Source organism: Thunnus thynnus, chromosome 12, assembly GCF_963924715.1.
Source record: "Thunnus thynnus chromosome 12, fThuThy2.1, whole genome shotgun sequence".
In the NCBI taxonomy this organism is placed as follows: Eukaryota; Metazoa; Chordata; class Actinopteri; order Scombriformes; family Scombridae; genus Thunnus; species Thunnus thynnus.
This window is the reverse complement of record NC_089528.1, coordinates 13,318,162-13,345,762: the sequence shown is the minus strand read 5'-3', so window position 1 is coordinate 13,345,762 and position 27,601 is coordinate 13,318,162. Positions and strand designations below refer to the sequence as shown.

At 39.9% G+C, this 27,601-nt stretch overlaps 1 protein-coding gene across 6 annotated transcripts; it reads left to right on the top strand.

Annotated features, from left to right (window-relative positions):
- Positions 1-380: 380 nt before the first annotated feature.
- Positions 381-27,558, top strand: tcf3a (transcription factor 3a). 6 transcript variants are annotated; one of them, XM_067605593.1, is made up of 21 exons: positions 382-799; positions 894-935; positions 5,399-5,495; positions 5,884-5,950; positions 13,371-13,444; positions 13,997-14,072; positions 14,781-14,821; positions 14,983-15,118; positions 15,518-15,567; positions 17,015-17,114; positions 17,513-17,649; positions 17,768-17,918; positions 18,041-18,099; positions 18,257-18,335; positions 20,280-20,356; positions 20,504-20,677; positions 20,801-20,912; positions 21,049-21,181; positions 22,698-22,936; positions 25,074-25,220; positions 25,360-27,558. In XM_067605593.1, exons 3-20 carry the CDS (start codon positions 5,442-5,444, stop codon positions 25,211-25,213), a joined length of 1,899 nt encoding a protein of 632 aa, XP_067461694.1. In that variant the 5' UTR covers positions 382-799; positions 894-935; positions 5,399-5,441; the 3' UTR covers positions 25,214-25,220; positions 25,360-27,558. The 6 variants fall into 6 exon arrangements, with proteins under 6 accessions (XP_067461698.1, XP_067461697.1, XP_067461699.1 ...); XM_067605597.1 differs by lacking the exon at positions 5,399-5,495 and having other exon boundaries at positions 381-799; XM_067605594.1 differs by lacking the exon at positions 22,698-22,936 and adding an exon at positions 24,422-24,657 and having other exon boundaries at positions 382-935.
- The last annotated feature ends 43 nt before the right edge of the window (positions 27,559-27,601 follow it).

Below are 27,601 nucleotides of genomic sequence, written 5' to 3'. Positions count from 1 at the left end.
CACTATAATACTATATTATTCTTAAGAATGTTTTAATAGCAAGGTCACCCCATAATCTGGTGTCTTTGGCCATGAATTTAAGAAACATGCCCAATTACAATCTTTTCTAAGATAAACTTTTTTTTTTCAATCTTATTCGTGTTTGGCATAAGTGAGCCAAGTGAACTCAAATCTCTTATTGACACACACATAACATTTTTTGTTGCCCAGGCACTGTTTGAGGACAGAATTATAATGCGGGTAACCCATGGGCAAAATGAGGCTGCCCTAAAGGTTGATGTTGAAACATATGTGGACGTTCCACTTGTCAATCAAATGTTCGTCGTATCCAATTGGTCCTCCCTCCGATATTATCATTCCATCTTCAACTGGGCTAGTCTGTTGGGCTTTCCGCTGTCCTCATCCGCTACTCGACATAGATCCCCGCGATTTGGCACTCCGATCATTTTGTTTCCCGTTTGCAGACACGAAGCAGTGACATTTTGCGGTATTTAAGAAAACCCTCGCATCAGCACAGAAGCCGTCGAAACCCGCTTCGTTCGGTTTCTTCGTTTTAGTTGAAATTGGACACCGCTGATGTTTCAGCGTCCATGTCCACCCGTAGGCTGTGCGCGGCGGAGTAATACTTCATTGGAACCGACAATGTGGAGGCTGTTAAAATGTCTACTTGGAAAATGAAATTGTTGCAATTTCAACAACGTTAGGGCAACGGAGTAAGACAAGAGTTATGGTTCGTGTTAGAGACGTATTTTCGGTTTCGTGACGAAGACAGCAGCGAGACGAGGCGGGCGCTGGAGAGGTTCATATTGTCTTTCCTCATCTTCATCAAGCCCACAGACCGGACCACGGGGGGAAGGATCCTATACCTAACTTTGTTTTTCTCTCTACTCCAGCCGTTCATTTCTCTGTGTTTGATGCTACAATATTCAATCCAGGTAAATGTTTGGATAAATACACACTCATAACAAGCTTGTGCATGTTAAAGAGAAGTTGTCTGTCACGTTGTAAGCGGAGTAATAGTCAAGTTTTTAAGCGCATCGTTCAAGTTGTATTGAGTGCCACCGCCGGGAAAAGCGGGGTCTTGGATTTTCGTCCCTTCGGCCCGAGCGAGCTTGCGGTGTTATTACGGAGTATTTGGAGCTCATGTGTGGTGGAAAAGACTTCTTTGTTCACTTCAATGGGCTCTAACGTTACAGCACATTAGCATATTACCAGACTGACTTAGCTCCCCCTCGGGATACTGCTGTCTGTAGTACTAGTACGTAGGTTTTTTCAAGAAACAAGTGCGTTAACGTTAGCTAAAAAAAAGCGTTAACACAGACAGACGTTGATGTTTGGTTTTAGAATATTAACGGTTACGGCTAAATTTGCAACGTCTTCCACCTGTTCTCCACATTTTACAGTTTTCCTAACGTAGCATGTTCACTTTAACCATAAGTATAATTAAACCATAAAATTATGCAGTTTTCTTTCTGGTTAAAAGTATTTCTTGGGGGTATTATTTTCTACCCCCCTCCTCCTCTACATTTTTCAACAACCCACCACCACAACAACACTAACAAGCATCAAGAATGCAGCTAAAGCCTTTTTTATTTCTCCATCCTGCACTATATAAACTCGTCTGTAGCCAGCTATGTAAAACAAAAATCGACTTGTATTCCTGTATTTGTCATGTTTTGACCACTCAGCTGAAACTTTGGTGGACCCGAGTCTTTGTGTTCATCAGTGGGGTGTCTCGACGTAAGGGGGCAGGCAACAGGTTTTTTTTTTTTTTTTTTTTGGTCCTTTTAAACGTCCCGCAGGATTTTAACCTTTCACATGAGCCATGAAAACACGGACTGCTGATAACAGACAGACTCATTTTAAGAAGGGTGTGAGATGTTGTATGGCTATGCCTTCCTTTAAACTTTTCTCCATATGGGCAGGCCAAATGTGGGGGTGCTCAAGACAAGCGTATGCAACTTCCATTTGTTAGGAGGGGCTAAACACTTAATCCCCCATTTTGACCTCAGCTCAATGAGGGACAGAAATCGCTAGATTAGCTAGGGTCAAAATATTTAGGCTTGTTCTAGGTAATAACACATTACTTAACTCTATTTGTGTCATTATTACCCGTTGTATCACTGTTTGGATTGTTTTTGAGCTAAGTGGTTGCTTCCTTTGCCTTTTTTAAAAATCGTTTTGTGATGTATTATTTGTTTCTTTGTCATGATTTTACTTGACTATCAAAAACGTAATGATAGTACATGCAATATGGGGTATCACCGGTAAAATAATTAACATAATGTGATGGATAATACTTTTGTAATTGCCAAGAATAGTCTGACAGTAACTGAAACTAATTTGTTTTACCTGGTGGTTTCTACTGTGTTATTTTAGACTTCAAGTGAATTTCAGTCATAGCCTGAGGTGCTTGTTTTAGTTTTTGTTATTTTGGTATTGGATGCATTTCCTGTCCTTACTGAACTAACTGCTTACAACAAAACCAAGCAATGGACAAAATAACAGAAACATTTGGAGTAGCTCATAATAATCAGCTTTTGTTGAGACTGTCAAAGGTGGATGATCTTTTTTTTTTTTTTAGGTCTGGATTGTTGTGCTATTGACCTTCTGTGAGCGTTGCTGCTATGCACACACTGTTTTCCTTTGCCAGCATAGTTTTCCATTGTTTCTTTCTTTTTTTTTTTACATTATATAATTATGCTAGCTTAGCACCAGCAATTCAGAGAATGGCTACTTATAATATTCATATCAAGTTGAATACCTACCAGCAGTATCAACTTTAGTAGATGCCACCCAGGCCACAAAATTAGCACGACCAGTCTGGTAAAATGTGCAAGTGGCAGGTAGATTTACTTCACTCACCAGCCACAAAATAATGGTAATGTATTGAGTGGCAAAATTTGAACATTCACTAGCCGTTTTGCACCCTGATGTCACAAACACAACCTACAAGACACTTGATTGTATATTTGCTTGCTTGCTTTAATCAACACCTCTGACTGACATCAAACAAAATTATAAATTATGATTTCCCTCAGCTGGTATTTACTGTAGTGCTAGTTAGAGCTACAGTGATAAATTGATTAGTTGATCGGAAGGAAATTAATGGGCAACGATTCTGAAAATCTGTTAATTGTTTCAGTGATTTTTCAAACAAGAATGCCAAATATTCTCAGGTTTCAGCCTCTCAAATGTGAGGATTTGCTGAAGATTTGCTGCTTTTCTATGTCATACGTATATGACAGTAAACTGAATATCTTTTGGTTTTTGCCTGTTAGTCAAGTAAATTGAAAACTGTGGGCTTAGAGAAATTGTAAATAACTTTTTTCACTATTTTTTTTTTTTTACATTGAATGGACTAGAAATTGTTTATTGAAAAAATAATCAGCAGATTAATTGATAATGAAAATAATTGTACGGTGCAGCCACAGTGCTATTGTATTACTCTGCAAGTTTCAGTTTAGAAGAGCTGTTAGGACAGGTTGCTTTTTGAGGTAGAGGAAGCAGCCTGAGCTCAGGAGCTGACTAATGGTGCAGATACACAGGCGCCGGCAAGGACGCATGTGGACGCACCGGACCAAATCACCCACACTTGGCATGTGGATGACGTGGTGGTTGACGTACTGAGAGTTGGGCGGTGCTTGGTTTTTGGCTCGTCCGTTTTCAACATGGCAGCTGGGTCACAAACTTTCTCATATTGCAGCTAAAATATGTTTCTGGAAACATTTGAGGCGAGAAATGGGCAATACAGTAACAGCATCTTGATTCATATTTGATCGGCACTGCCTAGTTTGATCTGAGTTTCATGAGCTGGGTGCATTGCACTGGACTGACTCATTTGCATAAAGTTGAGGTCGAGTCGTGATTATGCAAATTCAGATATGGCAATTGGTCCGTCAGCTCGCCGTGCCGTATCTATCATGCACCGCGCGGCCAGATCTCCTGCTCTCCATAGAAAATGAAGGGGATCCATCGACTTTACATCCGTCAACAGACCCAGTGTGTCTGCACTTTAACAGCGAGTGCAGTGTGGCCTGTGGCTGAACCATGGTCACCCATATTGGATGTGGGCTACCGGGGAAACTCTTAGAAATGGCTGGAGTTTTCATTACTTAGTCAATAAACTGATGGTCTCAGGCAAGGATGTGCTTCTTGAATAGTAATTCTCTCCTATGAGGTAGCCATCAGTTATTCAGACTAGAAAGAAGACCTGGGCCTGCATAACACTCTAGGAAAAGTTGACTGAGTGGTTTGGTAGGTTATGTATGTTGGCCTCCCCATCACGTCGTTTTATTATCTTTTCTCACAGCCATGTTGAGCAAGATTATTGATTTTGAATCATCATCTACTTGAATGATCATCTATTGTGTAGAGCTGGCAGATGTCAATATTATATTGACATTTTGATGCAAGTCTAGATATTGTCATGGATTGTGTTTATCATAATATTTCTTGGTCTGAAAGAGAATTTTAATTATTTATTATTTTCATAATTTTTGGCAATCATCCCTATTGATTATTACAACATTTTACTTAACAGCTGTATTGTTGTGATAATGGTACAAGAGAGGCAAGAAGAGGCAAATACATGAGCACTTAAATTTTCAGTTGAAGTATATTATCTAAACTTCTTATTTGAAAGTGAAAAGTAAGGCACTTGTAATGTATTTTGTACCTGCTTGTCTAAACACAGTAGTTGAAGTTTGAATCATGAATCAGATCTGCAACATACAGTAGGTGTTTAATGTCGGTAGTTTTGGCAATAGTCTTAATGCTGGCTTTCATTTTAATTTGAAGTGAAAATGACTTGGATGAAATGTTTAGTGGTTTAGATTACGTGTTAAACTGGACTTGTTTGTCATTGCTTGTGTGGTTGTTGGTCACATGTGGATTTTGTTGCAAAGCAATGTGTGGTGGTCTTGTTTGATCTTTATCTCACCAGTTAAGCAGGTGACTAAAATGTGGTCATAACCAACAGGAATGATGAACAGAACAATGGAAACAACTTTTTAAATTAATAAGATCATTTTCCTTTTTAAAGGCTGCATAACTGTTCAGTGATGGCATTGCATGTACCTTTACTGGGCTGCACCAGCTTAGTGAAATAAACAATAACCTGTTTGGTTGTCATAATCATCATGCAAGTCATGATTTTTTTTTCTTAGATAGCATATGACCCTATCTTGGTTTTGATTAGATATTTCAGAAATCCTCCATGATCATATCCAAAATATTGGCACATTATTGGAATTGTGGTATTGAAAAACAGTGATATTTGATTTTGTGAATAAATATATATAGTTCTATTTTGTGCTTTTGCTGGTCAGAATAGTCTTACAAATCAATCTTACAAATGGGTAAAATATACTCATGTTCTCCTTACCTCTGCCTGTAGCCACTTGCTGAGACTGAAAGGGCCAAGTGAACAGCAGCAGAGAATGGCTGCAGTGGGAACAGACAAGGAGCTCAGCGACTTGCTGGATTTTAGCGCGGTAAGATTTTTCTGAAGATTGCTTGATTTTGTCGAGTTTGCATCCATCCAACATTTTAACTTTCATAAGAAATATTGAATGAAGTTGTCAAATAGGTTGAAATTTGAATGAATATGATGGCATCCAGGGACTGGTCAGTTGGTCAGGGTTTGAAGGATTGTAGCGCGTACTTCATACACTTTTTCTTTTAACAAGACTATTGTTGTGCCACTTTAATTTCAGTACTAAGTAAAAGCTGGAATGCCTGGATTGCTTTATGTTCATTGTAGCTCTTGGCTTAACAGTGTAGGGTATAGAATAGGATAGTTTGAATTATCCCCTAATCATCATTTCAGTGTCTTACATTGACTTGCAGTGGTTTGTTTACAGTTAATTCCTTTCATTTCAGATGTTTGAGCCTCCAGTTTCAAACGGCAAGAATCGGCCGACTACTCTTGCCAGCAGTCAGTTTTCAGGTAAGACAAAAATAAACCTTTTTTTATTGCCGTTTCCATGGTCCCTTTGGCTTTAGTGACTGTCATGTAGCAATTTCTTTTCTTTTCTTCTGTCTTTTATTATTTCTTAATTTCTTTGAGTTTCTTTTTCTGCCTGGAATGCCCTTGTGATTAAAAAAAAAATAGCTTTATTCTTGTGGACTGGATTCTCTTTTTAAAAATGAAACACCAATAAAACACCATTACGATGAAATAAAGGGTTTACCTTCTTTCTCTCACTTGAACCTACTGTTGAACTGGCTTTTATTGCTTTGTAATGCTCCGCGGTATGTGTCCTGACAGTAAAACATAGTAGTGACGGGTGTCTTGCAGTCACACTACTACTAGTGGTGTTTTGAATAGTAATAGAAAAGGAAATTGTTCCCCACTCTCATGAATTGCTTTCCAGATCCCAGATTACATATGGATCCTCAGGAAAGATTTCCAGGTTATTTTATGTTATGCAGATCAAGCGTCATCCCCTCTACACTTCCTCATCCATGCTTTGCAGGTGTCCCTTCCCTCACCTTCTCAGCTGTTGCCATTCAATCACTGAGCACAAAGGCAGAGGGTGGGGGTTGATGGGAACAGCCCAATTAATCTTCCTTGCTTACTCTGTGAAAAAGTGTATTCCCTCGTCCTGCAATCTCGCACCCTACTTTTCCTCTCCGCATAACTCATTTTCACCTAGAGCCATTATCCATCCTCGTCATCAACTTTACCAGCCCAACCCTCATAGTCAGTTTTAAGACACGCATGCAGCTTACTATAAACAGACAGCCTCAGGGAGACTTTCTCTTTGGCATTTCTGGGCGCTTCTTCTGTATTGCTGTCATGTATAAGAAGTGGTAAACTTCAGCTCTGTTTCTACTGTGGCAGATCCACTTGCCCTACATGAACCCTCCTCTGTCACCCTCGTATCTCTAGAAGTGCAGTAGGTCTTTCTGCTGGCAATAGAAATGAAACAGGATATTGAAGCTAAGATGAAAGACAAAGCAAGCGGTGACTGGGCGGGGTATAGGGGGCTCTATTTCTTCTATTCACTTGAGGGCCACTTACATTTGCTTTTGTGACGGTGAGATGCATGCTTATAAAAGACACACATAGATGTTATCAATCCAACGGCTGCTCGTGGCATTGTCCCTAGACTTAAAAATTACGCTCCACCCAAAATCTGTCCTTTGAATATCACATACTCTACCTCTGTAGAGTTGAAAGTTGGTGGTAAAAATGTTGCATGTAGCTTCTACACAGAGAACAAACACTGTGGTCAGCTTGAATTCACGTCATTTGGATCCCTGCAGTGACTGTTTTCTCAGCAGGAAAAAAAAGTTCACATCGTCCTTAGAACAGCACTCCTGCATCTTGTAACCGAGCATATAGATGCACAGTGGAGAAATGAAATATGATACAGGAGTGGTATGAGAAGTTTCGTTGGACATAGGATTTTTTTTTCTCCTTTTCCTTCTCTTATCATCAGAATCCATTATAACTGACAGGATTTCAAGTTTACCTCAGTGGAAATCAGAGGGTTAGTGTATGATACTCTTTAATATTTTGGGTGTAGTATCACCTTAAAGGAATAGATCAACATTTTGAGAAATACACTTATTTGAGTTGTTTTTGAGATTTAAATGGCGCACAAAATTAACACCAGCCACCAGCTAAATGCTGGTTAAATATGCAAGTGGCAGGTAGATTTGCTTCACTCACCAGCCAAAAAAAACAATGGTAATCTATTGAGTGAGTGGTAAAATTTAAATATTCACTAGCCATTTGGGGGTTGGACAAAAAAGTTAATTTTGCACCCTGGATTTAAATGAGAAGCTCGATGCCACTGATGTCTGCATTAACTATGAAGCAAGAGCCAGTAGACGATCAGCTTAGCTTATCATAAGGACTAAAGGCAGCTGAAATGGCTAGTCTAGCTCTCTCAAAGTTTAAAAAACACACCAACCAACACCTCTAAAATTCTCTAAATAACAAGTTTTATCTCACTATTTTAATCTGTAAACAATCAGAAATGTAAAAACTACAAAAACTACTATTTCTTAGTGAACAACAGCCAGGCGCAATGACTTCCTGGAGTCTCGGCGTCACACAGTTAGGTTATGGTACAGTTGTGCTTGTAGAGAGACCCCTACTAAAACCTGTGCCTGTGAACCGTATCTTCAAACTGGTGTTGTAAGCAGAGACGCTGCACCGAAGTGCTGGGCAGATGGATACACTTTTGTTCATCATGAAATAGTTAAAGCATGTAGAGCAATAATGATTAGGAAATTAATCGATTAGTTGTCGACTATTAAATTAATCACCAACTATCTTGATAATCAATTAATTGTTTGAGATAAATTTTTTTGTGTTGTGGGCTGTTGGTTGAGACAAAACAAGTCATCTGGGGACGTCATCTTAGTCTTTGGGAAACAGTGATCAACATTTTTCGACATTTTCACAGACCAAACAATTAATCGATTAATCAAGAACATAATCGAAAGATTGATAATGAAAAGAATCATTAGTTGCAGGCCTAAAAGCATGTAACCCACACTAAACAACAAATAATAATAATAATTTAACATGTCTTTTTGTGTACGGATCTTCTCATTTTGCTTTCAGAAAGAAAACAAGACTATTTCAGAAAGAAAGGTCAGAGCAGTACTGTTGGATACAGGCAGCATCAAAGAAAGATTTCAGGGGAAAACTGAGCCTTAGTGTACCATTCATGTCTGTCTTTTTGTAGTTAAGTTGGTAGTTTATCTCTTTATTCAACACTGTGCTATCATATTAGTATCAAAGAATGTGACTTAGTCAAACTATATTTCTACTCTCTGTGGAGCAGCTGCCACGTGTTTTCTTCATAGAGTCAGTACGATGCCTTTTTTTCCCAGTATGGTTAAGGTTTTGGGTATGTGGAGGTTTAACATGTGTGGCTACGGGGAGCCTCCCTCTTAGAGCCTTCAGTGAGGATTATATCTCTGCTCTGGTCTCATGTGCTTGGTAAATTTGTCAGATCCCTTTGACTAGTCGGTTAAAGTAATTTCCAGTGCACTTTCATTTTTTGGTCACTGGAAACCGAGAATCCTGAAATGTATTTTTAAACATTGGTATGAGCTGAAATGCAGAAGGGGAGGTGATCCAAATTTGCATGAAATGTTCCATTTTTCAAACACAGATGTGTAAATGAAACAGAGACTTAAGGATGTAAAAGTCACAAGTGAATGTGCTGTTTATATTTGGATTTTCTGGCACATAAAAGTGTATATAATTTCACACGGTGTCAGAACAAAGACGTGCAAATGTAAGATGAACTGTATATGTTAGTGGGTTAGACCACACTGCGTTTTGTTTGAGAAGTCTCCGGTGACTCACAGGTTAAAACAGCCAAGTCTGTGTTATTGTACATTGTTCAGTATTTCATTAACAGTGTTCACTCTTGAGATTTGATCTGACATCATGCTTTGTGTCTGTGTGACTCACTTTGCCAAGGGAAGGAAGAAGGTGTGTAGACAGAACGACACACTCAGTTATAGGTGCCGGGGGCAGTGTTCCTGTAAAAACGAAGACATGTCTGCAAGTTTGGTCAATGTATGTGCTGGAGTTTTGTCCATGAAGCCTATGACTCAGGCTGGTTGTCTGTTTCCAGTATCTCTTCCTGTGTAATTATAGACTAGCCATGCTTAAAGGGGCGTTGCATGCTGGGAGAAGTGCATTGGGGTAGAGAATTTGTCTGATGTTACTCACCCTTTTCTCCATTTCTCTTTTTCCATCCTGTTAGGCTGTCTGAGTAGTGAACTACTCATGTTTATCTCATGGTTTTAGCACTTCTCACGACCTTAATGAAAATCTTTCGTAGAAATAACACAGAATTATATGTAATTTTGTCATTTGAAACAACAGGATTAATTGTGTTTGAAAGTGTGATTTTGATCGAAATGTCATTCTGACCTGAAAACTAGATCTGCTGCATTTGACTCAGCAGTGTGATATGTTTTATCAAACCAGGTCAGAGGCACATATTAAAAAGACAAATATATATGTGTGTGTGTGTGTGTGTGCGCAATGTGTGAAAGAGACTGAAGAGGTGAAAGAAGAAATTAGTCACAATCAAGGAGACCCTGCTGGAGATAGTAAGAAAGAGGAAATCCAATCACAGTTCTGACAAACATGTGCTCATACTGAAAAAAAAAAGGGTCCCATTCTGTGATCTGTTTTAAGATTCTTTGTAAGCAGTGTTTTTCCATAGTTGCAGCATCGGAGATTGTTGGTATATTTTTACCCAACCACCTGAAATGAAAGCTTAAAATACACTGATGAAGCTATCAAGGCCAGGAAGACTAGCATTAAATCTCTGCTGCCTGATCATCAAACTATTTCTATTTCCAGTACATAACTATATGCAACAAGCTCTCATAAGCACAAGGAAATTATAGAGGCAGTCACCTGAACATCGAATGTATAGCCAAGGAGAGCTATGGAAACTTACAGTATATGAATCTGGTGCCTAGAGACTACTTCCTGAAGGATCACACAGATGAGTCTCTAGCATAGGAACGTATAGAGGGTGTTACATGTTGCAATTTTTAGAGGAAAAAAATCAGGCAAGTATATTTTTTTTCAAATGAGGCATGTTGTTAAAATATACAGAGCAACCTGGATAAATAAAACATGTCATTTTGACATATGGGGTGGATACTTAACAATCAGTTACCTGTTTCAGTCTGGCTACTATCTATTCAACTGAAAGTGTCCTCTCCTCCATTCACTGAATGCACCTGAGGAGCAGCTAATGCCTCTCCAACAGTTGTTTGTTTTGTGGAAGTCACCAAAGCTGTCTTAAAGATACCAAACCTTGTGATATAGTTAAGTGGTTTCAAAGATGTCCCACTGAAATTGGAGCATATGTACCTGTCAGCAGCTCCCATCACTGTGGTGGCATCTTATGTGTGAACTGGCATTATAACACTGTAGTGTAGTATATGTAAAGTATTATGTGTTCTGATAGCTTTTGTTTGGCTTTTGCAAAAAAAAATATATCCAAGAGATCCAGTCGAACTTGAAATGTTGAAATAGAGTCAGCAAAACACTAGACATCTAAAAACTCAAACCTGTCAACTTCCTAGCTTTAATAGATGCCTAAACGTGTTTTAACCTGGAAATCACCTCAACCACGCTTACAAAACTGTGCTGTTATCACATGCTCCAACAGTGGCAAACCAAATACTTCTGTACATTCATAAAATACACTGAGGGGCCAGAAAGATACTTTTATGTAATCTTTAATTGGACTTAATTAGTGTTGTCAGGATTCCTAGCAACAGTTCTGAAAACAGCAGAAATTTCCAATAAATTGAAGAGAGTCTTTTCAGTTTTTTCCTTCATCTGCTTATCATCCAATCAGTTAATTAGAAAAACTATGTGGGTTAATTTACATTAATTTACATCATTCTTTAATGCCCGTTAGTCTGTCATTTGTCCATCTTTCCCATGTAGCTTAAACATTTGTTCCATAAAATTATTCTTCCTGGTTTGAATTTACATGAATCCTCTCATTATTTCCTTCACAACACCCACTTATTTCATGAATAACACCTGTTAACCCCACATCACCAGCCTGGAGAAAGGTATTCTTATACAAGGTCTACAGAGCTAGTTTTTATATACCCTTCTGTTGTGGAATAGATGGTGACATTTCACACTTCTTTTTCTGCTGCCTTACAATCCTCAGTCGTCCTAAAGAGGAGAAAAATACCACATGTTCATGTCTCGCTAATTAGCTTTGAGTATTTTTTTTTCAGACAGTTCTGATATGCTACATGCTTCTGATTACATGGTAACAATAATGAAATGTGGCCACTTTATTACAATTGCCCCAAAAATAAAAGTTCTCTTTTCTATGAGCTTAAATTCTATCTGACACTGCAACTCATTTATTTCAATTTAGTACTTAATGGACTAGTGTGTTGGATTAAGTGGCATCTACCGGTGAGGTTGCAGATTGCAGCCAACTGAATATCCCTCGTGCTCACACCTCCCTTTCAAGTGTGTAGGAGAATCTGTGGTGGCAGCGAAACTCACGAAAAATGCAAAAGGTCTTCTCTAGAGCCACTGTTTGGTTTGTCTGTTCTGGGCCACTGTAGAAATATGGCGGTGCAACATGGCGGCCTCTGTGGATGTGGACCCACTCCCTATGTAATATAAAGGGCTCATTCTAATGCAACGAAAACACAACAGTTCTTATTTTCAGGTGATTATACACTAATTAAAATATACTTATGAATATTATATTCCACTTCTACCAACAGATCCCCCTAAATCTTACACAGTGGTCCTTTTTAATAGATGAGTATATAATAGATAACAGTTTATAATGAGCTTTTTCTCTCCGGTCAATTTTCTTTGTCTAAAGAGCTACTTGTAATCCACATCCCAACAACACTGAATTGGAACATTTTTCTTGTCTCGAGCTTTGGTTCTGACGACCTACAACGCAAACGAATGGTTCATGCTTTTCCTTTATTGTCTTTGATTGACGTGGAGAGTGACAGTCAGCCATAGAGAGGGGACAAGACATTGTCTCCTTCATCTCTTATTCCGCTAGTGTCGTGTGTATAGATCACAGTTGTCACGGCAATCTAGCAGCTCTCAGCGCTGTGGACCCATCATTCTGTTCTACTGCTGATCCTGTCATGATTCTAGCCCGCCTCTACCCCCCTCCCTTCTCTCCTCTCCGCTTTTTAATTAGACAACAAAACAAAAATATGAATATTCATTGAGCTTAGCTTCATTAATATGCACAATTATGCAAATCAGTACGCAATTAAGCTTCAGCTTTCCCCCAGAGATGCTGTGTTGCAATACTAGAGGAGATTGAGAGAAAGGGGACGGGCAGGAATTTCTGCTTCACCAATCTTTAAAATCACTCCTTTCAAACACGTTCACCTCTCTGAAAGCTGGAGTGCTCCGGCCAGGGATAACATGTGTCAGCTATGTAAGATTGAGACTTTGCGTCAGTGTTAAGGCAAAGGTGTAGGCCAAATGTGTGAAAATAGATGGGCTATGAATGACTGTTGCCATGGGAAAATGTAAAGGAGCAGAGTGGGAGAATGAAGAATGTCGAGGATGATTCTGGGAGCCTCATACTGGGTGTTAATTATTCAAACTTCCTACAGCTCATATCCACGCTATGTGACAGCGCTGTCACTATGCTGTCTGTGTGAGCTGTGAAGTGAAGCTCTTCAATGGAGGTTACTTTCAGCTGCCTGAACAACCTGTATCAAAGCAGATCAACTTCATCATTCTCAGAAGTTAGACTTAGTTTCGCAAAGCAAAGACTTGAATCCCTGTTCAAAGTCTGTCTGTAATTTAGTGGTTAATAGGCCTAACCTAGTTCTTTGTCTTCCAGGTATAGATGAGAGGAGTGGGTCTGGTTCCTGGGGGCCAGGAGAACAGAACAGTCCATCTTTCAGCCAGGGAAGGGTACGGCTCATCTTCACTTATTACATTGAAGCTGTAGATGTCATGCTATTTGGCTTTAGTATCTCACTGAAACACTGCCTAGGTTTGGGTGATTATGTAATTTATACCCCATTCACAACATATCTAATATATGAGATGGAATGATGAAGTGTTAAACACCATTTATACAGCAGTCTATAGGTCATATTAAGTTTTCACCGCTCACATATGGCCTGGTCCCACACCCGCAGTTTCAAGACCAGGCTCAGATTGTAGTAGTTTACTAAAAATCAAGTTGCATCACACACATGAGGAAACATTTTACAGATGATCTACTCGCTAAACTCACTCTGAAAGATAAAAATGCATCACACATAATACAATATTATTAAGATTATTGTTGCAGAGGGAGCTACACACCAGGTAGCATAACCTGTGTTGATTCATTCACATGAACACACATCACTGTTTTTTTTTTTTCTTGTATAGTCGCTTTTGTGTAAAAAAGTGGAATTGACCTTGGGTTTTAGATAGTTATTTTTGTCACTAAAGCCTCTGATGTCTTCCCTCCAGGGTTATGGAGAAGAAGGTATTTACAGTGAGCAAGAGGGCATTGCCTCTGCCCCCACATTTGGATCAGGGATTGTTGGTAAGAGAGTTTAAATTATAACTTATATATACTTATAACTTATCTGTTGAAGCATTGACATAATAACTGTCACATAGTCTTCATTTGAAAACAGAGAGTCAGGAGAATTTTGACCCTGTAATGCTCACTTAAATGGAGAAAATGGTTGTTGAAATACACAAGTTTAATAAAAGGATGGCATGACTGAACCAAAACAATGAATTGATTGTTTGTTAGAGAGAGCAGGTTATACACTAATGCACCACTTTAGGGCAAACCATATTCATGCTTATGTAGCGATGGATGAAGGGAGCAGGGTAATCAGGGACGTTGTGGAGGAGGGGTTTGTTTGTGTGTTGCAGTTTGTGTGTTCAGTGTGGGAGTGGGAGGGGGAGGGTGAGGGGGAGGGGGAGGGGGGAGGTGTAAAGGGCACCCATGCACAAACAAGGCTCTCCCTCGGGATTACGGTGGCCTAAAGCTCCCCTCTGTTTAACTGTCAGGGGAGGGGAGAGAGGTTGGGCACAATTGCCCCTGAACCATTTAGAATGGGCCAATTTGTTGTTGTTTTTGCTGTCCAGAGCCATAAATACCACACATCATATACACTCACACAACAGATGGGAGGCACCCAAATGGAGAGAGGGGTATGGCCAGATTGTGATTTTATATTGACATTAAAGCCCAATTTTCACGATCATGGCCTGATTTTATATTCTTTTCTCCTAACAGGGAAGGCTGAGCGAGGACCGTACTCCTCATTTGCAGCACAGGTAAATCACCTAGAAAGGCATAAACCCTTCTCTCCTCATGCTGTTTTTGAGAAATTATGTCCCTCCATAGATTTTCTTTTACCAGTCTCACTTTGAATTTACCTCCTTAATTGCATCCTTTTGCATTACTTAGCTTGTATTTTCTTTCACACCATCTATAGCCGGGCTTTATGCCCAGTGACATACCCATGCCCAGTCCCAACGCCCTTTCCCCATCGGGCCTGAAGTCCAACTCCCAGTTTTATTCCTCCTATGAGGGGAGCAACACTCGCAGGCGACCCTCCCAGGACCCCATTGGTAAGATTTTAAGGGACTGTTTCAAGGACAGTACTTAATGCATAAGATAATCTGTTGTCACTGACTTTTTTTTTTTTCTGATGTATATTTAAGTCAGTGTGTATTATCACTTCTCCTGCTGAGGTTTGTAAAAGTATCTCACTTCTGCTTAGTTAGAGAAAGTGAAATCACTGTGAGATCTCAATTTGGGAAGTCACTGAAAAACATCAAATTAGAATACCTTTTGATCAGGCATTAATGAGTAGTCATGAAACAGATGGATAGATTGCTTCAGAAGGAAGGGGGGGTGCATAAATGAATTCCTTTATTGATGATTGTATAGTTAGGAAAAAGTTAAGACCCCAGTGTGTTTTTAATCTATTTCACTCTTTCTGTGACCTTCTGTTTCCCTCCCATCAGAATCACAGCCAAAAAAGATCAGGAAGGTGCCCCCCGGTCTGCCCTCCTCCGTGAGTACTCACATCCAGAAATGCTGCAGCCCTGAACTATATCTCAGCCTTTGCAGTCGGTCCATGGGAGCCCATGTTTTCAGATTACGCCCCTTTTCACATTCCATTTGGTATCTCAAGCCTCTCCTTGGCTTGCAAAGCAGTGGAATAGCTGCAATAAAGGACATCCAGCTCCTACAGCTGTGTATCTGCACCACCGATGTTAAAAAAAAAAAAAAAAAAAAAAAAAAAAAAGAGGGGGGGGGTGGGGTGGGGAAGCCACTCATTCATCCAGTCTCATTTGCAGCATGTATTTATAGTGTGTTGTATTTGCCGGCCCTTTACTTTATGGCCACATTTCTTCGTCTCTGCCAAGTATTCTCGTTAGATCACTGAAGGGAATTCATACTGGGGTTTGATGGTTCTTACTCCACCTCATTTTTTCCCTCCCACTCTCGCTCTCTGGGCACCCTATTTCCTCCTCTTCTCTGTTTCTTCCTTTCTCCCCCCCCTCCTCCTCTCTAACCCCATATCCCCTCCCGCCGCCTTCCTCTCCTCCCCCCGCCACCACGAACAACAGCCCTCCCCTTTCTCTCTCCCTCCCCCATCCCTCTATCCCAGCTGCCAGTGGAGTTGGCTGCCATCCAGGATTCGGCAGATGGTTCAGTAATTAGGAGTGCATCTCTCCGTTCCCTCTTCTCCTCTCCCCTCTTTTTCCTCTCCTTTTTCTCTCAGTTTAATCAAATTACAGAAGAAAACTTAAGTCCATTTGGATTTGAGCTTTTCAGGCACAGTTTGATACTTGATTTTCTTCTAGAATAGTCTTGATTGAGAAGGATGTGGCAGCTCAGAGAATTGGTTCCTTTATGACCATTATAACGTGCACAATATCCAACTGCATCTCCCATTCTGTGGTCACATTTCACTGTGTTTAAAGAGTGTGAGCTATGTATCTGTAAACCATTCTCAGCATGTTTCTGTTTAACAGGATAATATGTAAAAGCCTTTCTGAGATGGTAGGCAAAGCCTAGTAAAATGACTGACTCTGCACATTCAATACATAATGCTCAGTGCTCCAGTTTGCAGAAATGTTGCAACAAACAGTTGATTGAATTAAGTAGTAAAACCAGATAGTAAAAATAGATGCTTACTTAGGAAGGAACACATACTTTAAGATCTGTGTTTGATCATGCATTGAATGTAGTTCACTTATTTTTTGAGGTTTCTCAACAATGAAAACTTAGTAAGTTCCAGGAAGTATTTTGAAAGAAAAATTGATTTGTGGTCACCAGCCTAGCTTAGCACGGGGAACTTTCTTATGAGTAAAAAGAAAATATATAGATACTATGTGTCATTCATGCAACAAGTTAGGTACATTTTTAACCTACTTTACAATTACATAATGATTTGTCTGTTTTAGTGGAGTTTTCAAGCAGTGAGCTGAAAAGTTTCATTTTTTTCTGTATAGGTTTATGCATCAGCCTCAGGAGAGGATTTTAACAGGGACAATGCTGGCTACCCAGCTTCTAAGGCAGGAAACGTCTACCCACCACCATTCTACATGCAAGGTCAGTCGAAACGAGAGTTGGCCTCAAAACTTCCATTTGTTCATTGTGTTGAATCGTTTCAGTCTGACGAAGACACTGGAAATGTTTGCTTATGGCTCAATGTATCACACGCCTACATTGAAAATAATGCCCTGTAATGTTCTTTTACTGCCAGTATGGTTTTGAAATTAGTTCCCCATAATATCCTTCTGGAAGTCGGGATGAATCTAGGTGCTGTAGCCGTATGCCAGTGAACACCCTGTGGTGCTTTGGTGCTGAATGGTGCATCACGGTTGAATGAAGTCATCACAGTAATGTGACATGTCTCATATGTGGCCTTCATTGTCTTTTCATCTCCTGTGGCTGGTTATCCCTCACCCTTCTTGCTTCCCCCTCCTACGCTGGATGCCCCCTGACAGAAGGCCTCCACCCGCCCTCCGATCCGTGGGGCTCTGCTGGGTCGATGGTTCAGCCTGGTTATTCTGCCATGCCAGGCAACACCCCCCATCTGAGCCAGCATGGTCCCTTCACTGCCATCAACCCGCAAGACAGACTGGTGAGCTCTGCCTTCACACTTTTCTCCCTATGAGATCTTTGACACTCTTTGACCAATGCATCTTTGAGGGCGTCTGTCTGGTTGTGCATTTAAATCGTTGGGTGTCTTTGCTTCCAAGAAACGGCAGCCACTGCCCCTGTCTCCTCAAAGTTACCCACTGCATGGCAGCGAGGTGAACGGGGCTCATCCTGCTGGTTTCCACTCTGGCTCCAGCAGCTTCGGAGTCCCTAGCCACACACCCCCTATTGCTGGCACTGACACCATTATGGGTAAACCCTTTTGAAATGTGCACTTTTCTTTGTGAAAAGTGCTCTTGCAATACCTTCACATAGCAGAATTGTCACAGAGCGCAGTTTTTGACTGAAATGCTTTTTCTCTCCCCCTCATCAAGCTAATCGGGGAGCAGTACCTGGAAGTTCAGGTGATGAGATCGGCAAAGCCCTGGCATCTGTAAGTTAAGCTAAAATGTACAGTTAAAAGCAATTATTCTTAAAATTCTCTCACACAAGACTGTAAATGTTTTATATTACAAAGATTCTGTAGTGTAATAAATGTAAGGACATAGGTTGCCTTTCATCAAATTGAAAACAGAAACCTCTGTGTACAGATCTATCCTTCAGACCCAAACAGTAACGGCTACTCTCCGTCCCCATCTACTCCCTCTGGTTCTCCTCAGGCTGTATCAGGTGAGTGAAACACTAGTCATTTTTTCCAGAGGCCTCAAGGTCAGTTAGCTGTTTTGTTTGTTCAACATTGGTCATTTCCTGTTGTGTAAGGGGACGATAAAAATCTTGAAAAAAATGTATTGTTTTCAATCTGACCTGGTTCATAGGGACAATGAAGCGCCATCTATTGGGACAAAAGTGGAAGTAAAATATTTCTTGATTGATTCTTGATTGTTGTGTATTGTAGCAATTTTTACTGTCGCTTGTGTCATTTCTATCACAGTCTGTTCAACTGTCTTGTATTGAATTTGTCATGCATTCAGCCGGACTGGGTCTGGAATACTGTCAATTACCAATTTAAGTTAGCTAACAAGCCGCATGGAAGTTATAGAAAACTTAGACAAAAATTGTGTGTAAGGCAGGTAATCAGCTACATGCAAAATGTTTCCACAGCATTAAATAAGAGCACCATTGATTATCATAGTTTAGGACCATTCCTGCTAAATCTGAGTGGTTCAAGAAATTGAAATAACCCTGATTTTTTTTTTTCCCCCCACCCGTGTCAGTGAGTTCAGCCTGACCTCTTTCTTGTGCTGGCACTTTACCAGCATAGTGTAGAGAAAGGTTTGGCATGCAAGACGACCTTGGTATTTAGGTAATCTAATTTAGCAATAATTTTGCTGTAAGAAATATCTCTCCGTATTGCTGCAATCAGTACAAAGTTTTTGGGGATAATAGCACAGAAAATGATAATCTGTAAGTAAAGCTGCAACAATTAGTCAATTGATTAGTTGCCAACTATTAAATGAATCGGCTATTATTTTGATCAAATAATCGTTTTGAGTCATTTTTCTTTCTTTTGTCTTCTATGACAGTAAACTGAATATCTTTTGGTTATGGACTGTTGGTCAGGACAAAAGTAGACATTTGAAGATGTCACCTGGGGCTTTAGGAAACAGTGATCTACGTTTTTCACCATTTTCTCGCATTTTATGGACCAAACAACTAATCAGTTAATCAAGAAAATAATTGACAGATTAATCAATAATGAATATAATCATTAGTTGCAGTCCTATTTGTAATTGTAAGTCAGGGTATGAGTACCCCATTCACAACCTTCACGTGATATTTCAGACACACACACCATCCAAATATAGCTTATGAGAGAGGAAGGGAAAATACAGTAAAAAAGACAAAAAAAAAGGTGGGGTCACTTCCCTATTTGTCTCTACATATAGTCCGTGAGTGAGCTCATCACACGCTTACTACATCAAATACTACTGCTGGCACAAGATGACAGGAAAAAAGGATGATAATGAAAAATGTGAAATAAGGAAATACCTTACTTTGACAATATGCATTTGATTCTTACTTTTGCCAAAGTAAGGGATACAAATTTTGTATTTTATAGCTACAGTATCTACATGTTTAACATTTGTCTCATATCCCCATCACATTTTAAAAATGTACAATCAAAAACACATTTTCATTGTGTGTTTCATGGTCCTAATGGTTAACACATAATAAGAGCATAATGTTTAGAAACAATAATGGTTGCCATAAAACAGCAAAACATGGGCAGTCTTTGATTGAGCATATATTATATATAACATTTGACCAAAATTAGTTACAAAATACTACTTTATGAGACAGTGAAGGAGGACCATTACTCATCTGGAAGGCCCAAGCTCAAGGCCTAGTTGCATTAGTCATCTACACTGTAGTGTTGGTGAGTACGACATGAACCATCTAGTTGGAGAGGCTGACCATCTCTCCAACTGACCCAGCACTCAGGTCTCCCTGTGAACTGGGTGGCAAGTCCATTTGGATAAATGCGTATCAACAAAAATCCACTGCTGAGTGTGGGGCATTACTTTAGATACATTTATGTAATATAATCTTTACTGACACAGTAAATGAGGGCAAATGTATCTGAATAAACCATGTGGTCTCCGTATTTTCCAGGCTCTGCATCCCAGTGGACTCGGTCCTCTGGCCAGGCCACACCTTCACCTAACTTTCAAGGTGGAATTCAATCCATGGTGAGTCAGTCAACATGAGTTACTTCTTTTTGTGTGAGAGATGCTCAAAGATTTCTCAGGCATATTGTATAAGTAAATTATGTCAGTTACTATCGCTCTTTCCTCATCTTCTCCTTTCACACTGTTGTTGTTCCTCCACCTCTGCAGTCTAATAAACTGGAGGATCGTCTGGACGAAGCCATCAATGTTCTTCAGCGTCACGCCAGCGGGCAAGGAGGGCCAGGACTGGCTGAAATGCACAGTCTGCTCTCGTCTGGTTTAGGGTTACCTCCGGCCTTCAGCAGTGCAGCACTTGGGCTCGCCAGTCGTCTGCCTGGACTGGTGAGATTTATGAATAGTAACATTGAAAAAATATCCACCAAATTAAGTTACTTCTATATCTTGATACAACATTACAAACATTTAACAAGATAATTGAAACTCTGTTAAATTGTTGTCTTTAAGCTGTCCAGTCACCATGAGGACTCTGTTGGTCTGCCCTCTAGTGGAGGACTTTTGCATGGTCACCATGGCTCCACATCTGTCCAACCAGGCTCTCAGCCTGAAGGTTTTACCAGTGAGATTTTCTGTCCTTACTCCTCTATTTATTTCTCATGTCAGAAAGAGACCATCAAGTAATATTTTTTGGCTCCTTTCTTGTCTAATTTAATATCAGTGCTCAGTACCTTTTTGTTTTTGAATCCCCTGTGCAGGCCTGCCTGGCAGCCTAAATCGTTCCAGTGGCGGTGATATCAAACGAGAGGACAAGGAAGATGACGAAAACTGCTCTATTACTGACAAGTCAGAGGATGAGAACAAAGACACGAATGCCCACCTTCGATCAAGGTGTCTAAAACCATTTGTTTAACATATCTTTTATTCTCAGTTAGTAATGTAATCCAGCAGTGGTTTGAATATTGTCAGGAAATTATTTTTAAACCTGTCTAGATGTCGTTATTATTCATTTATTTTTCATGGGCACTGATCAAACTATACACACACAGTCAAGTTACCTCATTAATGCTGTCTTTTGCTTGATGGTTATACACCTCAAAAATGCTGTTGTGCACTCATAACTATAATATGTTATTTCTGACATGGAAGAAGAGACTTACCAGTTATAAACTTTTTCTTGTAATAGCTTCCACATATCATCACATTACGCTGAGTAAGAACTTTTCATTTGAGACACACACCTTTATTGTCTGAGAAGAAATGCCATTGGCTTTATTGAACAAAAACCCCCAAACATAGCGGTCACATTACTATAGGTCACAGAGAGACCAACTTGAGCTGTATTGGAAGCATAAGTAACATAAGTTATTTCAATTTAAGTTAATTTTATTTACATGCCAAGATTTAAACTGAACCAGCAGATGGAAATACAGATCGTTCCCCAGCTGAGCCTCACTTCTTATCATGTGTTTGAAAAGCACAAGTAGATGTTTTTAGACACTCAGCTTACACATACAGTATATCTCATTATCTCTCACATAGTAACTTATGCTTGCATATTAGAAAAGCTTCATTCAAGTTCACTGGCAAAGTTAAATCCCAGTGCTTGCATTATTCAAATGTCTAAAATGGACCTCAAATTAATTGTTAAAAGATTAATTAGCTGATAAATTGGATACCTCAATAGTTGGAGTGTAGTATTATTTCTTAAAAGTGGAGATGGAGGATTAAAGATGATTCATTTTGATGTTTAATGCAGTAGAATCCACTCTGAAGACAAGTCATTATTTAGCAAAAAGGTTCTTTTTATAAAACTTATAAGGATGTCAGCTTCAAAAAAGTGTCTTTTATAACGCTGACATCCTTACAGATATAACAAGGTAATGAACCAACTATGTCCTAATCTTGTAAGTGAGAGTACAGTAGGTTGGGAGGAAATCTTGTTTATGAAATGAATTAAAGTTTGAAGTTTTAACAAAATCAACAAGAAATGGGAAGATACTTTTCCCTTTTTAGGAGCTTAACTTAATCTACATTTCAACCTCAGAAACTTAGTTGAGTTTTGGCTTGAGGGCTGTGCTGTAGTTCAGAAACTGCATCTCAAATGAAGCTGTTACTTTTTAAACCTTTATCAGTTTCATTTACTGCATTTTCATTGTTCTTCAGATGTGGGGCAAACGCTAACATTAATGTTCAAAGGGGCTCCATTGTTCCTGGTACTATGTGGTCAAAAAGAGACAATTTGCTAGATATTCATGTCATTCAGTTACTCTGAAGTTTAATGAGGTGTTGACGTTATTAGGAAAATTTATAGTATTTTACCATAATTGGGACATATGTAAATCAAAGTGAACTGTACACATACTGTTGTTTCATCCCTCCTCATCTGCCATTGGCTCTTCACTAGTCTGGATGATAAGGATGACGATGAGGATCTGCCAGTGGAGATGAAGGCTGGGCGGGAGAAAGTGCGGAGGTTGGCAAACAACGCCCGCGAACGGCTCCGTGTGCGGGACATCAACGAGGCTTTTAAGGAGCTGGGCCGCATGTGTCAGCTCCATCTGAGCTATGAGAAACCGCAGACCAAATTGAACGTACTGCAACAGGCCGTTAACGTTATACTCAACCTGGAGCAGCAAGTTCGAGGTCAGTGGGTGTCCAGGGAGGAAGGAAACGGAGGGAAAGGTCCTCTTTACAAAATAAAACTCCCACATGGCTTCACTTCCTCAGATCCTGACATGTCCTGTTATTCATATTGATTCGCTAAATCCTTTTAGATGTGAAGAATAATCTCGTTACTCCAGTTATGCTGTTTAGCAAATTATCCCTGCTTAATGCCAGTTAATTTAAGCATTTTACATTTTGAAGTCCACTCTAGAAAAATGAGGACAAGGGATAAGGAAATGAAGCTGTGTGGCTGTTTTTTTTTTAAGACATGCCCATTCTCCAGTTCATCTTATAAGGTTTTCGTCCTCTGGTAACACATACTGGACTGCGATTTGTTCTGATGCAGCATGTGTTGCCTTGTCCTACAATTGGCTCTCTGTTTCCACTGTGAAAGTGCTTACATGTCTCTCCTCCTCACCCTTTGACTGGATTAACACGTCTTTTTGTGTATTCATTTGCTTTCTCCGCTATTGCCTCATTTTGCTTTTCTTTAACTGCGGAGTCATTTTAAGTTATTTGAGCTTTATAGACTTGAAATTACCTTTTTGATTTTTCTTTCAGCTTCTCTCTCTGAGCAGGCTGTCTGTTGTATTAACCTGGCTTCAGCTTTGTTGCAGTGTCTGCTGCATGTCCTTAACCCATTACTTTTCCCGCCCTGTTTTCAAGGCACACATTTCCATTTTTCCATTCACTCCCCCATCCTCTTTTCATTTTCCTTTTTACAGATGCCAACAGTGACCTACTCTTCGTCATATTCAGATAAATACATCTCCTACTGCTGATGTATTTAACATGACGCCCTCAGTCTCTGCCCTTGGCTTTACCTCTGTGGCCTTTTCTATGTGCTGTACTCGGCAGAGGGTGTCGCTTCCTCTCTCCCTTTCTCTCTCCCTCCTCATAACTTCTCTCATTCTGCTGGACAGTCACCATATCCCCTCAACTTCCATCCTGGACCCCAACAACCAAAAAAAAAAAAAAAAAAAAAGGGTTGGTTAGATTTGAGGACAGATTAATAAGACCTGGTTGCGCAGGTTGTATCTTGATCCAGTCTCGGCTTGAAATCCGCGTTGAGTTTGATCAGCTCACAACATTTCAAGTTTGATTGATTGAAGTGTCTGCTAGGATTTGTTCTTACAAAGGCTTCCTATTCATTATCTACGTACTATAGATTGAAGAAAGACATATCCGCCTGTCCGCGCTCTCTCCTGCAACACAGCCCCACTCCACTGGGATCTTCCTTCAGCAATTCCACTGATCTTGTTCTGGGTTAAGAGCTTTTAAGTTGGCATTATACTATAAAATATGTGCCAGTAACAGCACAAGAATCCTTAGGAGGAAAAATATAAATAAAGCCAGTATGACTGCATCTTTCATGAAATGTCAGCGTAGGTTCAGCGAGGGTTGTGATTTTGGGTTTGTTAACCAGCCCCTCCAACCCCTCCCCCCTTCTCCTCCTGGCTGCAGCGTTGTCACGGTGACTGATGAGAACCTAACTGCTGAGGAGAAGGAGCAGAGGGAGCGTGAGCGCCGCCTAGCTAACAACGCTAGGGAGAGGGTGCGTGTGCGCGACATAAACGAAGCCTTCAGAGAGCTGGGCAGGATGGTTCAGGTTCATCTGCAGAGCGACAAGGCCCAGACCAAGCTTGTCATCTTGCAGCAGGCTGTCCAGGTCATACTGGGCCTGGAGAAGCAGGTGCGAGGTAGGTCAGTCAAATACAGCAAGGCCACAGAGACAACCAACCATCTCTTATCATAGCTGCAAACAGCCACCAGAACTCTTAAGAAAATCTCTTCTTAAGGTTTGTTGTCACCAACTGTGTAACATCAACTTTTTCTTTCTCTTTGCTATTTGCTGTACTAATTGAAAAAGGAGGAGAAAGGGAGAATATTTGAGGAAGGATATCCCTGCTTTTCTGCCATACACCTGCAATTCCCATCCTACTATTCACTTTCCTATCCTGCTCTTCCCTTTTTCTCTTATACCCCCTGTGCATTATTGACCTTTTGTATGTTCAGAACTCTGCTTTCATGTCTTTAAAGATTTCTTTAAGCAAACATGATGAGAAAACTCTTGACATTGTTTTTTTTAATCCATACATATGTTATTTTTTCAAAGAGCGTAATTTGAACCCAAAGGCTGCCTGCCTCAAGAGAAGAGAGGAGGAGAAAGTGTCGGGTGTGGACCCCCAGATGCACCTGAGTGGGGGTCACCCGGGTCTAGGAGGTGATGGACACAACCCTGTGAGCCATATGTAATTCTCAGGTCAGTCCTCAGTAGAATTTGTGATGTTTGCAAGTTAACTTTGGACAAAATAGCTTGTTTTAATATGCTATTATAGGCTAAGTTTGTGTAGAAGTCATTGTGTAGAGGTATTAATTTATTTTTCTGCTTTCTCTTTCAGTTCCTGTTTTATTGTACAGCCCTTAGAACACGTGGCCTTAATCTATCATTGTCATGCATCTCAGTGTGTGTTAATCAACTTTTGGAAAGCACACACCTCATTACTGACAAAGGAGGTGGCCACATTCCTGACGATGAATACAAGAGTAACAAGCACACTGATACAAAAGATTTCTGAATCTTTACATGGCATCACTTTGAACCGAGGACGCTGGTTTGGAGACAGCTGCAATTGGACATAAGGACGTTCTTATGATCATGTTTTTGTAAGACATTTTTTAAAAAGTTGCTTTACACGTTGGGAGCAAAACTTTGTTTGGATCAAATAAAACTTGCGGATCAATTGCTCATGTGAGCAAAGTTAGGATTTGTATTATTGGATAATGATTTGGCATTCCCATCTGAAAAGGAGGTCTTACATTCTTCACAGGTAAAGAAAGACACCCAGGTTTGATCGACACGTGTCTGAAACAGGCCTAATGCATAGTGTTTGGTAAGATAAAAAATGGCCGTCATTATTATCCTCTTTAGTGATGACTGAATGACATCCAGCCATGCGAGCAGCATTTGAAAGACTGACCGGGCAATCAGAGAGCTGACTCCTCTTTTTGATATGCTGTTAATTCTGGGTGTATTTTATAATTTTCTTACTTTGGATGAAAAGGTAACACAGTCAGTTTTCTTTTTCTTTTTAACTGTGGATCCCTGAGTCTTGTCTCTATAAGTCCTGTACATCTGTTATTGTCACTGCCATGCAAGTGGAATGGAAAAGACTGCCGGAGGGAGACCCACCACTGACACAATTACGAGCACTCATTACAAATGCAGGATCCACAATGATGTTGAATCAAATCTGCACACGGACACCCCGACCATCCCTCTGCGAGGCTGTCGTTGGACTCGAGTACACAGACGTCAAAGTCAGTCGCTCTCAGCCTCAGTTACATGTTCAATACAAACACTCTGACTCAGATAGAGCCAGTGTCACATCAGCCTGCCCCCGTCAAACCTCAAGACACTGTTACAGCACGGTGAGCTTACTTAACGTCATTGTGGTAAAATACATTTTGCTAGAAGACGGAGTATTGAGAAGGATCATGAGTGTTAATGCTACTCAATTGCCTTTGACTGACTTGTTTTGGTTGTTCAGAATTTGGTGTTTTGTTTATTTTTTTCCCTTTTGAACAATTGCAAAGCCTGTTGTAAGGATCTTCCTTTTGTAGAATTGATTTGTCATTGTTTTTTATTTTATTTTTTACCTTGTAAGATAGTTGTATGAGTTAGTTTTTTTTTCCATTTGGAATGCTCTTTCTTTTTTCGTTTACATTGTTTAAATGTAAGACAACTCTCAATTTAGATTCCAGGAACAAAGTGAGGTGTTTTCTGTTGTGCCAGGTGCTTGGAAATGTTAGAAATGACAAACTGCCTGGCTGTAACATCACATGTTGTGATATTGCCCTTTTTTAAAAAACAAAAAAAAACAAAAGAAAAACAAAAAAACAATACCTGTTTCAACACAAACTTGTCAGGCCAGTTGTAATTGGATTGTTCTGGTGTTTGCTTCAGTTTTTCTTATAATGAAACAATATTCTTTCTTCGGTGCACCCCCCTCTCTTCTCCCCAATACCTGCTCTCTGATGAGCTTATTGATTAGTTTGAGGTCGGGGCAGAAGGGGCGGTCTGCACAATCCGCAACATAATTCAGTTTCATTATGATATAAAGCATAAAATGAATCAAAAAGGGTGGCCTTAGTCATTTTCCTGACTTTGGGAGTTTTGATAATGGTTACTCACCAGTGCCTGAATACTTCTCTGCTACATGGTGGATGATGTTGCATTTGAGGATTTATAGGTTGTACCTTTTTATAATACAGACGTATAAACAAATATATACTTCAGTAACATCTGACAGTGTCTCAAAACATCTGGATGAAGAATTACACTCATTGACTGCTTCAGTGTGTTATTACATGTAAGCTGACTAATAACCTGGTCTACAACTTTGACACTGAAAACTACTTAAAACTTTTTTTTATTTACTGATTTTTTTTTTTTTTTAAATATATTTTTGTCCTTGACTGGCATGTGCATTGATATGTATGTACAGCTGTATGATATGTCCTTATCAGCTGATAAGTAACAGTATTTGGTTTACCTTGCCCCATGGACAAGCCCCAAACATAATTTTCTTTGTCAGTTATCTTTCGGCAAAAAAAACGTGGTCTTGTAGTGATATAGAAAAT

What these genes read in the sequence shown, in the direction of transcription:
- tcf3a (XM_067605593.1), top strand. Translation starts at nt 5,442, where the DNA reads ATGGCTGCAGTGGGAACAGACAAGGAGCTCAGCGACTTGCTGGATTTT. An exon ending in ACTCCTCATTTGCAGCACAG is followed by an intron (nt 14,822 to 14,982) that starts GTAAATCACCTA and finishes CACCATCTATAG; the next exon opens with CCGGGCTTTATGCCCAGTGA. An exon ending in TCGGCAAAGCCCTGGCATCT is followed by an intron (nt 18,100 to 18,256) that starts GTAAGTTAAGCT and finishes CTCTGTGTACAG; the next exon opens with ATCTATCCTTCAGACCCAAA.